Genomic DNA, 12,242 nt, shown 5'->3' with positions numbered 1-12,242 from the left:
TGAAAGAAGTATCCAATTATCGCTGTCGGATTTGTTATCTCATGCCTAATCGGGTAGAAACTTCCGCTATATTTGTATGTGTCACTTTTTGTCTTTGTGTCTGGTGGATCCAAACTATCAGACAGACAAAAAATTCCATTTTGGTGCGGAGATGGAGATGGAGATGGAGATGTTTAAGTTGCAAAAGAGTTGAATAGGGGAGTTGAAGCGAAACGTTTTCAAAATAATAACGTTAAATTTTTGACTCTGACTTCAAACGGTGGATCTAAGTTTGAGTTTGAAACTATTTGTAGTTTGCAGAAAATGAACACGTTTTGAAGCGTTGTGTTCATTTATCTACTGTGAACTGTGATTTTATTTGCGTGAGCTTTGAAGAAAAGGAAGAATGAATGTCATTCGTTCGTATATGACACGGCTTTATTTGGACGACATTGCATCAATGTTAGTTTTTCAGCTTTTTCTCTGAGTTACTCATTCTAATCACGCTTACGTTAAATTTGTCTCATTTTCGTGCAAAATTTTATACACTTAGCATTCCATACTTTTCGTGATATAATAGGTGACCAATTCTGCTCTGCATCTACTTTCGATCCTTAATTAACCCAGTTTTCCAGTTCTGCTTGTCTGCTCAAGTCCGCACCAATTGTACGATCGTTCCTGGAACCTCGTATATATTAAACACAAAAAATAATTTTGCGACATTGATCACTATACGATTGCAAATCCTGTCGTTTAAGAACGATTCAAATCTATATTTGAAGAAATTACAAAGATGCTTGGTCCTTCACCAACTTGACTCAATAGGCTTCCTTTTAACAACACATTCCCCATGAAGTGTTTATTTCTATTAGCTATTCCAATAGCAATCTATTCGATTTCATGTTCCTTGTATTATACCTGGTTACCAACAAACTTTCAATTTGACAAAAATGTTTTACAACAATTAGTTCAAGAATCTATCAAAGAACATCCAAATAACATCACTGAATTGATGATTGATTTAGGTTCAAAGATTAACCGCGAGTACCCAGGACTTGTCAATGAATTAAATTTCAATGATTGGGTTTACAATAATGCTGGTGGAGCTATGGGGACCATGTTTATCCTCCACGCTTCAATCACTGAATATTTGATCTTCTTCGGTACAGCGATTGGAACTGAAGGTCATACAGGAGTTCATTTTTCTGAAGATTACTTTATGATTTTACAAGGCGAAGAGAGAGCTGCATTACCAGGAAGTTTGGAACCAGAAGTATATAAACCTGGTGACTGTCATCATTTAGTTAGAGGTCAAGTTAAGCAATATGCAATGCCGGGTGAATCCTGGGCTTTGGAGTATGCCCAAGGATGGATTCCATCAATGTTGTTCTTTGGATTTTTGGATACATTCACTTCAACTTTGGATTTCCATACACTTTATTTGACTTGCTATTTCACTGGTAGAGATATGGTGAAGAATTTGTTTAGAGGAAAGTTTTAGCTGAAAGAGAAGAAGTCATTTGCCTGTATAAATATTGTATAATTTAAAGGCTGAGTGTCTCAACGTATCGTATTACACAAATTCCGGTTTTGCGACAATAATAGAACGCGTCTCTTAAGAATTTGCCATCGGCACTAAATGAAGCAATTCTTAGTGGAAGTTGGCTTCAAGTCTATCGAGCCATTATTCAAGTGCAACTTGCGTCATGATTGTAACAAAATATCTCTTCGTGGTGGACAATACCAACCGGGAGAACTTGTAAATGAAGTTTTCAAAATCACATGCAAGAATCGCTAATATATGTTTTGGCATTATTTTTGGAAAGAGTACACTACTAGACTCGGCTGCCGAAGTACATATATGAGATTCACTCCCTCGGCATAGAGCAGGTGGGGGGAACAGTATGGAGGACGCGTTCTTTGCTCCAACTGGATCTTTCCTAAGGCGCAGGTTTTAAAACAAAAGAGAGTATGACTGGGATGGAAACCTCAAACGTTTCTGAAACAATTCACTGGTGTTGGTGGTCATTTCAATAGAGATCGTTAACTACAACTGCAATGAATGATTTAAACTTACAATGTATTTTAAATCTGATTAAAATCTAAGTCAAAAGCCTAGTCACTCGTATTGTTTCGGCTGAGCCTGGAATCGTTTGTGTGTTTTGTCTATTTTTATTTGGAAGTGTGTGTCATATTTTTGTTGAATGTCGTGTCATTTATGTATATATTTTGTTGTACGTGTTTTCCCTTGTACAACAAACACTAACAAAACAATAGAAAAAGATTTTTTCTGTTTGTTGATTTTTTATTAAAAAATTTAAATTATTTTATTTTTCTTTATTTGGCGTTTTTTACTTGATCTCTATACCAATCAACAAAATCAAACAGAGTTAACCATACCCCTTGTGACTTCGATCCAATAGATCATTACTATTTTATCATACATATATAACTAAACATGGTATCATTGTATGACGTAGGGACCACTTGTTGGTACCCAGATGAAAAGTTGGGGTGGATAGGTGCAAAAGTTGTATCCAACAAATCAGAAGGAAACAAACATGTCATCAAGTTGGTTTCTGAACAGGATGAGTCACAAGAGTTTACAGTGGAAACAGACAACCTATCTGAAGATAATGAAAAGCTTCCGCCATTACGAAATCCCCCTATTTTGGAAGCAGCGGAAGATTTAACCAGTTTGTCGTATTTGAATGAACCAGCTGTTTTGCAAGCGATTAAGTTACGTTATTCACTGTTGGATATCTATACCTATTCTGGTATTGTTTTAATTGCCACGAATCCATTTCAAAAGGTCGAGCAGTTGTATTCACAGGACATCATTCAGGCGTATGCTGGTAAAAGAAGAGGAGAGTTGGATCCTCATCTTTTCGCTATTGCGGAGGATGCGTATAGATGTATGAAACTCGATGGCCAAAATCAAACCATTGTTGTCAGTGGTGAATCAGGTGCTGGTAAGACAGTTTCAGCCAAATATATCATGAGATACTTTGCCTCAGTGGAGGAAGACACAGAACAAGCTTTGGGCTCTGATCATAAAGCCGATATGTCAGATGTTGAAAAACAAATTTTGGCAACAAACCCAATTATGGAAGCATTTGGTAATGCTAAAACCACTAGAAATGACAACTCATCGCGTTTTGGTAAATATTTGGAAATCTTGTTTGACAAGTCAACTTCAATTATTGGTGCAAGAATAAGAACATATCTTTTGGAACGATCCAGACTAGTGTTTCAGCCATCTACTGAAAGAAATTACCATATATTTTACCAACTTTTAGCGGGATTAGACTCAGAACACAAGAAGGAATTGGGTTTGTTAACTGCTGATGATTATAAATACACCAACCAAGGAGGATTACCTAAGATTGAAGGCGTTGACGATGCCGAAGAATTTCAAACGACAAAAGATGCTCTTGCGTTGATTGGAGTTAACGAGACTAAACAGATGGAAATTTACAAGATTTTGGCTGCTCTTTTACACATTGGTAATATCGATATTGCTGCAACTAGAAATGATGCTCACTTATCTAGTGATGAGCCAAATTTGGCCAAAGCATGTGAACTATTAGGAATTGATGCTGTCAATTTTGCTAAATGGTGTGTTAAGAAACAAATCACCACCAGATCAGAAAAGATTGTTACCAATTTGAATCATAAACAAGCCTTGGTTGCTAGAGATTCTTTTGCCAAATATATCTACTCCGCATTGTTTGACTGGTTGGTCAACTACATCAACACTGATTTGTGTCCTGAAGAGGTTGCTGCAAAGGTGAACTCATTCATTGGTGTGTTGGATATTTATGGATTTGAACATTTTGAAAAGAACTCTTTTGAACAGTTTTGTATCAACTATGCCAATGAAAAATTGCAACAAGAATTTAACCAGCATGTGTTCAAGTTGGAACAAGAAGAGTATGTTAAAGAACAAATTGAATGGTCGTTTATTGACTTTGTTGATAACCAACCTTGCATTGATGTGATTGAGAATAGAATGGGTATCCTTTCCTTATTGGATGAAGAGTCAAGATTACCTGCCGGAAATGATCAATCATGGATTGAGAAAATGTATCAAAACTTGGATAAAGAGCCAACGAATAAGGTATTCAAAAAGCCAAGATTTGGTCAAACCAAGTTTATTGTCAGCCATTACGCTTTAGACGTTACTTATGATATTGACGGTTTTATCGAAAAGAATAGAGACACAGTAGGTGAGGGACATTTGGATGTCATGAAAAATACAACTAATGAGTTACTTCAAGATGTTCTCAGCATTGTTGACAAGAACGCCGCTGAGTTGGAGGCTAACAAAGCACCAGCAAAGGGTAAAATTGCCAACAAAAAACCAACTTTGGGTTCCATGTTTAAAAACTCGTTGGTTGAATTGATGAAGACTATCAACTCTACGAATGTACACTATATTAGATGTATCAAACCAAATGAAGAAAAGAAAGCATGGGAATTTGATTCATTAATGGTGCTCTCTCAATTGAGGGCTTGTGGTGTTTTGGAGACAATTAGGATTTCGTGTGCTGGTTTCCCGTCCAGGTGGACTTATGTTGAATTTGCTGACCGTTACCACACGTTGGTTCATTCGGACGATTGGATTAAAGTGATGAGGGTAGAAACAACACAAGAGTCGGTAACTGAACTTTGTAATCAGATCTTGACATCCAATGTTGAAGACAAGGGTAAGTATCAATTGGGTAACACGAAGATCTTCTTCAAAGCGGGTATGTTGGCTCACTTTGAAAAATTGAGATCCGACAAAATGTACAAATCAGCTGTGATGATACAAAAGAATATGAGAAAACGTTTCTATAGGCAAAGATACATTGACATTAGACAGTCACACATTAAGTTGCAAAGTTTGATTCGAGGACACGAAAAGAGGAGAAAGATCAGAGAAGAAAGAGAAAGAGCTGCGGCCACAATGATTCAAACATCAATCAGAGGTCATTTGGCAAGAAAGCAATACCTCAATACTCTCAATTCCGTCATCACTTTGCAAAAGTCTATTCGTGGTTTACAAGCCAGACAAAATTACAAATCATTACGTTTGGAAAAATCTGCATCAACTATTCAAAAATCTTGGAAGGGATACAAGGAGAGAAAAAATTTTGCCAATACCAAAAAATCGGCAATTGTTATTCAGTCAGCTTTCAGAAGGCAATATGCTTACCGTGAATTGAAGACATTGAAGGCGGAGGCTAAATCAGTCAACAAATTGCAAGAAGTATCTTATCAATTGGAGAATAAGGTCGTTGACTTGACTCAATCTCTTACAGCAAAGATTCAAGATAACAAGGCCCTCATGGAGGAGATTTCAAACTTGAAAGATTTGTTGAAACAGCAAGGTCAAGCTCATGAAACCTTGAAGTCAAGAGAAGTTGAATTTAATAGTAAATTGGATGCCACCAGTGCTGAACATCAACAGGAAGTTGAAAGCTTAAACAATGAATTAGCAACACTCAGATCTGAATATGCATCAGCCGAAGCCAAGATTGCTGAATTATCCAAAGAACAATCAGCATTGAAAGAGGAGGTACAACGCACTCTTGAAGAATTGAATAATGCCAGAAACGATCTCGTCAAACGTGATACAATTGAAGTCGATTTGAAGGCTCATATCGAACAATTGAAAGCTGAATTGGCTCAACTCAACAATCCCAAAATTAGAAGTGTCAACAACGGCAACAACAAGCGTCATAGCAGTGCTGTGGCGTGGAACTCTCCTAGTTCTCTTGACAATCCTAGACCGGTATCAGTCATTGCTGTTTCCAATGATGGCGATGCTAACATTGATGATATTAATGATGAATTATTTAAATTATTGAGAAATTCACGTCAATTGCACCGTGAAATAGTTGAAGGGTTGCTTAAGGGATCAAAGATTCCTACTTCCAATGTTGCTGCTGATTTGACAAGAAAGGAGGTGTTGTTCCCTTCAAGAATAATCATTATTATTTTGTCAGACATGTGGAGGTTGGGATTGACTAAAGAAAGTGAGGAATTTCTCGGTGAAGTTTTATCAACTATTCAAAATCTTGTATCTACATTGAAGGATGAAGATGTCATTTCACATGGTGCATTCTGGTTATCCAATACCCATGAGTTATATTCATTTGTCTCCTATGCTGAACAAACCATCATTTCCAATGACAATTTATCAAATGAAATGAGCGAAGATGAATTCAATGAGTACTTGAAATTAGTTGGAGTTGTAAAGGAAGACTTTGAATCATTGTCGTATAACATCTACAACATGTGGATGAAGAAGATGCAAAAGGATTTGGAAAAGAAGGCAGTTTCAGCTGTGGTTATTTCTCAATCATTACCTGGGTTCATGGCTCCAGAAAGCTCACCATTTTTGAGTAAAGTATTTTCCAGTGGTTCCAGCAGTTACAAAATGGATGATATATTGTTAACGTTCAATTCATTATACTGGTCCATGAAGAATTACTATATCGAAGATGAAGTCATTGTTCGAGTAATTACCGAAATGTTGAGATTCATTGATGCGTTATGTTTTAATGATTTGATAATGAGGCGTAACTTCTTATCATGGAAGAGAGGTTTACAATTGAATTACAATGTCACGCGACTTGAAGAATGGTGTAACTCACACGGTATTGAAGAAGGGTCCACTTGTTTGATTCATGTGTTACAAGCTGCCAAATTATTACAATTGAGGAAAAACACAAGTGAAGATATCGACATCATTTATGAAATTTGTTTTGCTTTGAATCCAGCTCAGATTCATAAAATCGTTGGTGCTTATAGCTCAGCTGAATATGAAACACCGATTGCACCTGCTGTGATGTCATTGGTGGCTGCAAAGACTAAAGAAAGTTCAAGAGATGAGATTTTCTTGACAGTTTCTGCTGATGGACATTTCGAGGATCCATTTAGAGATATTGAATTGAGACCATTTGCTCGTGTTGAGGCTTATGTTCCTGCATGGTTGAATTTACCCGTAATTCGTCGTATTGTTGAATTGGTTGCTAAAAACGCTTCTGTTCAAGCGACATTTCAAAATAAAGAGGAGAATGGTGTATAGAGATTTAATTTTTAATAAATAGTGGTATTTTTATTTACATTGTGAAGCCTCTGTTCATCTCTATTAAGCTCTATTCAGCTCTCGTTCCTACTGTATAGATTCATTGGTTCCTTTCAACTTCATTTGTAATGCATGTACACCTTGTTTATTAATTTCATCGTCTAATAGATTATACACCAATCGGTGTCTAGCTGGTAAATTTTTCCCATTAAACACTTCACTTTGCATCTTGATAAAGAAATGGGACTCAGTTCTATTTGAAGCACCTTGCATTCCCGCATGTTTAGCATGTTTGTGGGAATCATTTCTAATTTCGAGAAATGTGGGGTGGAACGTAGATTGCAATTTTGTCAGAATTGATGCCTCTACGGGACCTATTGTTGATGGAGATGATGATGACATTTGCCTAATGATACTTCTGAACATGTGTGTGTAGAGGATGCCCAGTGCTGTATTTTGATCTAATCGAATGTTTTTCAAGTCTGAGAAAATCTGAAAATTTCCGAGATCTTTATATTCGTCACACTAATGTTTAAATTGAGTCACCCTTTGAGAGCTTCTGCATCAACAGTGGCAGGACATACCAAACTAAGTGGTACTTATGTACGGTACTTTTTCCAAACATGTGTTAGACAAAACAATACGCCAATTGAAACGGTGGATTTAGTATACGATGAGTTTGAAGCACCCAACCTGAACAAATCACCACTTGTGTTTCTCCATGGATTGTTTGGGTCGAAATCAAACAATCGGACTGTTGCAAAACATCTAAGTGAGAGGCTTGATCGAAATGTCTATTGTCTCGACTTACGGAACTTCGGATCCAGTCCTCATAACAAGAGATTAGATTACCCCAGTCTTGCTGCTGATGTAGAAAACTGGGTTATTCAGCGTGACTTCAAGCAAAAGCCAATCCTTATCGGACACTCAATGGGCGCAAAAACAGCAATGGCTGTTGCATTGCGTAAACCAAATATACCCAGGATGATTGTTAGTGTTGATAACGCACCAATAACTTTTGGAAATACAGATTCCAAATTCAATAAATACATAAATCAATTGCGCCTAAGTTTAGAAAAGTACCATTATACGAATATCAAGGATGTTGACGCAAAGTTAGCTGAAGTAGAGCCCAATAAAGTTGTTCGACAATTTGTATTGATGAATATGAAACGAGGTAAAAAAGATGAACCAGTAACTTCTAAAATCCCATTGGATATCATTGGAGATGCAGTGAGTAAAGGATTTATAGCTAGTTGGCCATATTCTCCCAATGAAGTGAGATGGACAGGACCAGCGCTTTTCATAAGAGGCATCGAGTCACATTATATTCCCGATGATGTGTTTCCCGAAATTGCCCAATTCTTTCCTAATTTTGAAATTAGAGATATTAAATGTGGACATTGGGTGATAAGTGAAAGGCCAAATGAGTTTATGAATGTTTTGTGTGAGTATGTAGAGCGTATAGAGGATGAGTAGGGACATAGAAATCATAGATTATCCATACATGACTGTCTATTTGTCACTGACTTTGGTGGATTCGTCATTAACGAAATCTCCATATATATCAAAACGTCTTTGGTAATGAACTGGAATATTTTCTCTTGCCTTGGTCAACACGTCCTTATCTAACTCGGCATACAAAATCTCCTCACCTTCACCAGCTTCAGCTATAATATTACCAGATGGATCCGCAACTAATGAATGTCCATAAGCTTGGTATCCACCACCTGCAACATCTCTAGCCGGTGAACACAAGACAGTATATAGTTCATTATCAACAGCTCTGGCACGAGCCAACAAATGCCAGTGCAACGGTCCCGTAGTAGTATTGAATGCACCGGGATAAAACATGGCAAATGCATTATAAGGACTACGTGAAGCAATTGAGGCCAATTCCGGGAACCTAATATCATAACAAATTCCAAGACCTACAATTCCATAATCACCCAATTTGAAAACTGTGGCTTTATCACCACCAGTTAACGTCAACGATTCTTGAAACGTGATTCCATCAGGAATATTAATATCAAATAAATGAGCTTTACGATGCTTGGCAATGATTTCACCTTGAGGTGAGAATGTCAATGACGTGTTGTAAATCTTATCCGACGATAATTCAGGAATCGATCCTCCAACGATGAATATCCCATGTTTCTTGGCCAATGACGATAACAATTTAGTCGTTTCTCCCTCGGGAATATTTTCAGCATAGTTTCTAAACTGATCAACAGCATAGGGGGAATTGAAACACTCGGGCAACATGACAAGATCCACTTTGGGTGTTTTGGCAGCGGCTTCTTCAATGTATTTGGTAACTTTGGCCAAGTTGGCTGATTTGTCGGCACCTGCCTTCAATTGCAATAATGCAACTCTAAGGGACTTGGATAATGGTGATTTCAATACTGGGGGAGTCATGGTGACGAGGGAGGAGATTGTTGTGAAGTTATATTTCTATTTGTATTTATATTTCGAATTTGTAATCGACAATCAAAAGCGCATAGAAAAGGATTACGTAATACCAAACAAAGCTGCAAAGAATTATGAGATCTTTATCTACAGGATTTGGGGTTCTATGCTATTCTATTATTAAACTCCGTGTCATACTGACGTCGCCGTTTTGTCATTATTTTCTTGGCCTTGTTCCTGTACTTTCTCCAGAAACTCTTTCTTCTCCTTGTCCCTTTTCCTCAGTTGAAACTGCTTCCACATGTAAACTGCCGCAACAACAACTCCAAATCCAGCAAGGCCCATTCCCATTCTATAGGCATTTCTGAATCCTAAAACTGTGGTGTTAAAATTCTGAGGTTTATCCTTGGTGGTGTAATATTCAACCGTACCAGCAAACCCCAACCCAATTGAAATCGAGTAATTGACAAATGTCGAAACCAAAGAACCGGCTATACCTTGTTGGTGTCTTGGAAGTGCAGCACTTAACAATATAACACCCGCAGGAAATGACATATCCATTCCCAAAGGTTGTATCAACAAACTGACGAACTTTTGTGCCCAAAATGTTTGTCCTACTGGTCTTGTTCCCATAAGAATCGAACCAGTAAGGAACGCAAGCATAGAAAGAAACATCACCACTGCCGAAGGTATTTTGGATAATAGTATTGCTACACCTACAGCAGCAATGACGCCGACTGGGGCACATGGGATATTTTGCACCGCTGCAATTACTTCGCTATCATGGTCAACCAACAACGCCCATCTGAATTGATAATATAACCACACACCAAAACATGACCAACCAGCACTAATACAAGCCAAAATGAACCCTGTGTCACCACGCAATACTTCTGGAGGCACCAATGGATCAGTCACCTTCTTTTCAACGAAAAAGAATACACCCATAAGTAGGAATCCGACTATTAGTAGCACATACACATAAACTTTCTCCCACCCTACAGTTGGACCTTGATTGAATGCAAAGTTGATCAACACTAAACCAGAGACACCAGTGATGGAACCCCAGTAATCAAACTTTCCTGGAGATCGACTGCCCACTTTTGCAGGAATGACAAAGAGTGCCAATATAGCCAAAGATATGCTGACAATTCCACATATCCAAAACGTCCAAGGCCACCAAACGCGATCGGTAAACAAACCACTGAATAAAGCTCCAACAATAAAACCAGAAGGAGCAACAGCACCAAACAAAGCAAAGCACATGTTTTTCCTGCGACCATTGGGGTAAAAATTACCAATTAGTGCTTGAGAATTTGGCATCATAATTGCAGGGCCAATACCTTGTAAACCTCTCATGGTTGAAAGAAATACGTTTGACGTGGTGAACCCAGTAAATCCACATAGAAGGGAAAACACACCAAACCATAAGTATCCAATAATGTAAAGTTTCTTGTATCCATACAAGTCGCCTAATCTTCCACTAACTAGGATGAAAGTACCCACAGTCAAGGATATTGCCGCTGAGAACCATGACACTTGGCCTGCATTATCTGCCACATTAAATGCTTTGCCAAGTACCACTGAATTCACCATTGTTTGGGCATTTGCTGCTTGGGTCAATAATTGTGACATACACATAAAAAAAATGAAAATGGCCTCTCGTAGGAGTGTTATTTGCTCGAAATTTGGTATACTCAGATAAACATCCCTGTGATTTTCATTTTCTGCAACTTTTGCATCTACCTCAGTGATGGAATTTACTGTGGCATCGTCTGACATGGTGATAAAGGGTTCTATATTGTTGGCGTAATTCGGGAAATGGACGTTTGAAACTTCCCATTCATTTAGGGTGCTACGGAAACTGTTATTTATATATACAAGACCTCAAAAGCCGAATATTTTTGTTTCTGTTACGTTCTTTCAGCATTGTTTGCCTCTGTGTCTTGACTTTTTTTACTGGATGGAGCTCGGTACGACTTCGGAACAGTCCGTCAAAAAAAAAAAGAACAATAAGAAAAAACTCAATTTTCGGCAAATGGCTTTTCCGTACCACATCGCGTTCATCGCCTTTTGATTAGAAACCCATTAGTAATGATAATAGTTTGTAAAACATCATATGCATTCGAGAGTTATCAGTTGTAGGATAGAAGAAAGCCACACCGGTCCGTGTGCGCTTATTGCTTCCGATATCTGATAAAAGCAAAGCCTCATATATCTAGATCGCATCTGTCACGTTGCCGGATTTCTAATCTCAATATGCACCCTTTCTCGATGCGTTGTCAGGATCTTACACAACAGCTGGTTTGAAGCTGAAATACGAACACGCAAATAAAGCTTTCAATGATATCTATTGTATAATCTACTTTGTGCTATAGAGATCCAGCCGTAGACACCAACTACATATATGCAAGGATCTGCATTAGGCGACCGTCTCGCCCCTTACGACGAGAAAAATAATAATGTCTTGCGTCAACCGTTGGCACTAAACCGTTTTTGCAACACACGCACACATAACCAACCACCGATTATTTTTTTGGATAAAAAATACCAAAAGCCAACAACGGACTAAAATACGCATGGAGATAATGTAATTCATGTTCTCTTACGATTCTCACGTCCCTACTTTGAAGCAATCAGATTTGGGATCAGTACTATATATCTAACGAATAGATGAGATTTCCCCATGGGAAAGTGTTACCGAAGATGGAATTGTAAGGTTGACCCACTTGTTACCAATCTATCAGTACTTGAGTGATTTAGTGCTTTAATCTTC

The 12,242-nt window shown here is 37.9% G+C and overlaps 6 protein-coding genes across 6 annotated transcripts; 3 read left to right on the top strand and 3 right to left on the bottom strand. All coding sequences in view use genetic code 12, as the record gives it.

The window, feature by feature from the left end:
* Positions 1–829: 829 nt before the first annotated feature.
* On the top strand, positions 830–1,480 carry CORT_0D01540 (hypothetical protein; the record flags this gene model as incomplete). The annotated part of the gene is made up of 1 exon (XM_003869090.1): positions 830–1,480. One exon carries the CDS (start codon positions 830–832, stop codon positions 1,478–1,480), a length of 651 nt encoding a protein of 216 aa, XP_003869139.1.
* A 957-nt stretch (positions 1,481–2,437) lies between these two features.
* Positions 2,438–7,057, top strand: CORT_0D01530 (Myo2 Class V myosin; the record flags this gene model as incomplete). Its single annotated transcript, XM_003869089.1, has 1 exon — positions 2,438–7,057. One exon carries the CDS (start codon positions 2,438–2,440, stop codon positions 7,055–7,057), a length of 4,620 nt encoding a protein of 1,539 aa, XP_003869138.1.
* An 87-nt stretch (positions 7,058–7,144) lies between these two features.
* Positions 7,145–7,483, bottom strand: CORT_0D01520 (hypothetical protein; the record flags this gene model as incomplete). The annotated part of the gene is made up of 1 exon (XM_003869088.1): positions 7,145–7,483. The coding sequence occupies one exon, from the start codon at positions 7,481–7,483 to the stop codon at positions 7,145–7,147; it is 339 nt and encodes a 112-aa protein (XP_003869137.1).
* Positions 7,484–7,585: 102 nt separating this feature from the next.
* On the top strand, positions 7,586–8,536 carry CORT_0D01510 (hypothetical protein; the record flags this gene model as incomplete). Its single annotated transcript, XM_003869087.1, has 1 exon — positions 7,586–8,536. One exon carries the CDS (start codon positions 7,586–7,588, stop codon positions 8,534–8,536), a length of 951 nt encoding a protein of 316 aa, XP_003869136.1.
* Positions 8,537–8,572: 36 nt separating this feature from the next.
* CORT_0D01500 (Nit3 nitrilase) lies at positions 8,573–9,475 on the bottom strand (the record flags this gene model as incomplete). Its single annotated transcript, XM_003869086.1, has 1 exon — positions 8,573–9,475. One exon carries the CDS (start codon positions 9,473–9,475, stop codon positions 8,573–8,575), a length of 903 nt encoding a protein of 300 aa, XP_003869135.1.
* A 183-nt stretch (positions 9,476–9,658) lies between these two features.
* On the bottom strand, positions 9,659–11,248 carry CORT_0D01490 (hypothetical protein; the record flags this gene model as incomplete). The annotated part of the gene is made up of 1 exon (XM_003869085.1): positions 9,659–11,248. The coding sequence occupies one exon, from the start codon at positions 11,246–11,248 to the stop codon at positions 9,659–9,661; it is 1,590 nt and encodes a 529-aa protein (XP_003869134.1).
* Positions 11,249–12,242: the final 994 nt, after the last annotated feature.

The sequence above is a fragment of the Candida orthopsilosis genome (assembly GCF_000315875.1).
Source record: "Candida orthopsilosis Co 90-125, chromosome 4 draft sequence".
NCBI lineage: Eukaryota > Fungi > Ascomycota > Pichiomycetes > Serinales > Debaryomycetaceae > Lodderomyces > Lodderomyces orthopsilosis.
Note: the sequence above shows the minus strand (reverse complement) of the source record. Positions and strands in the feature narration are given on the sequence as shown.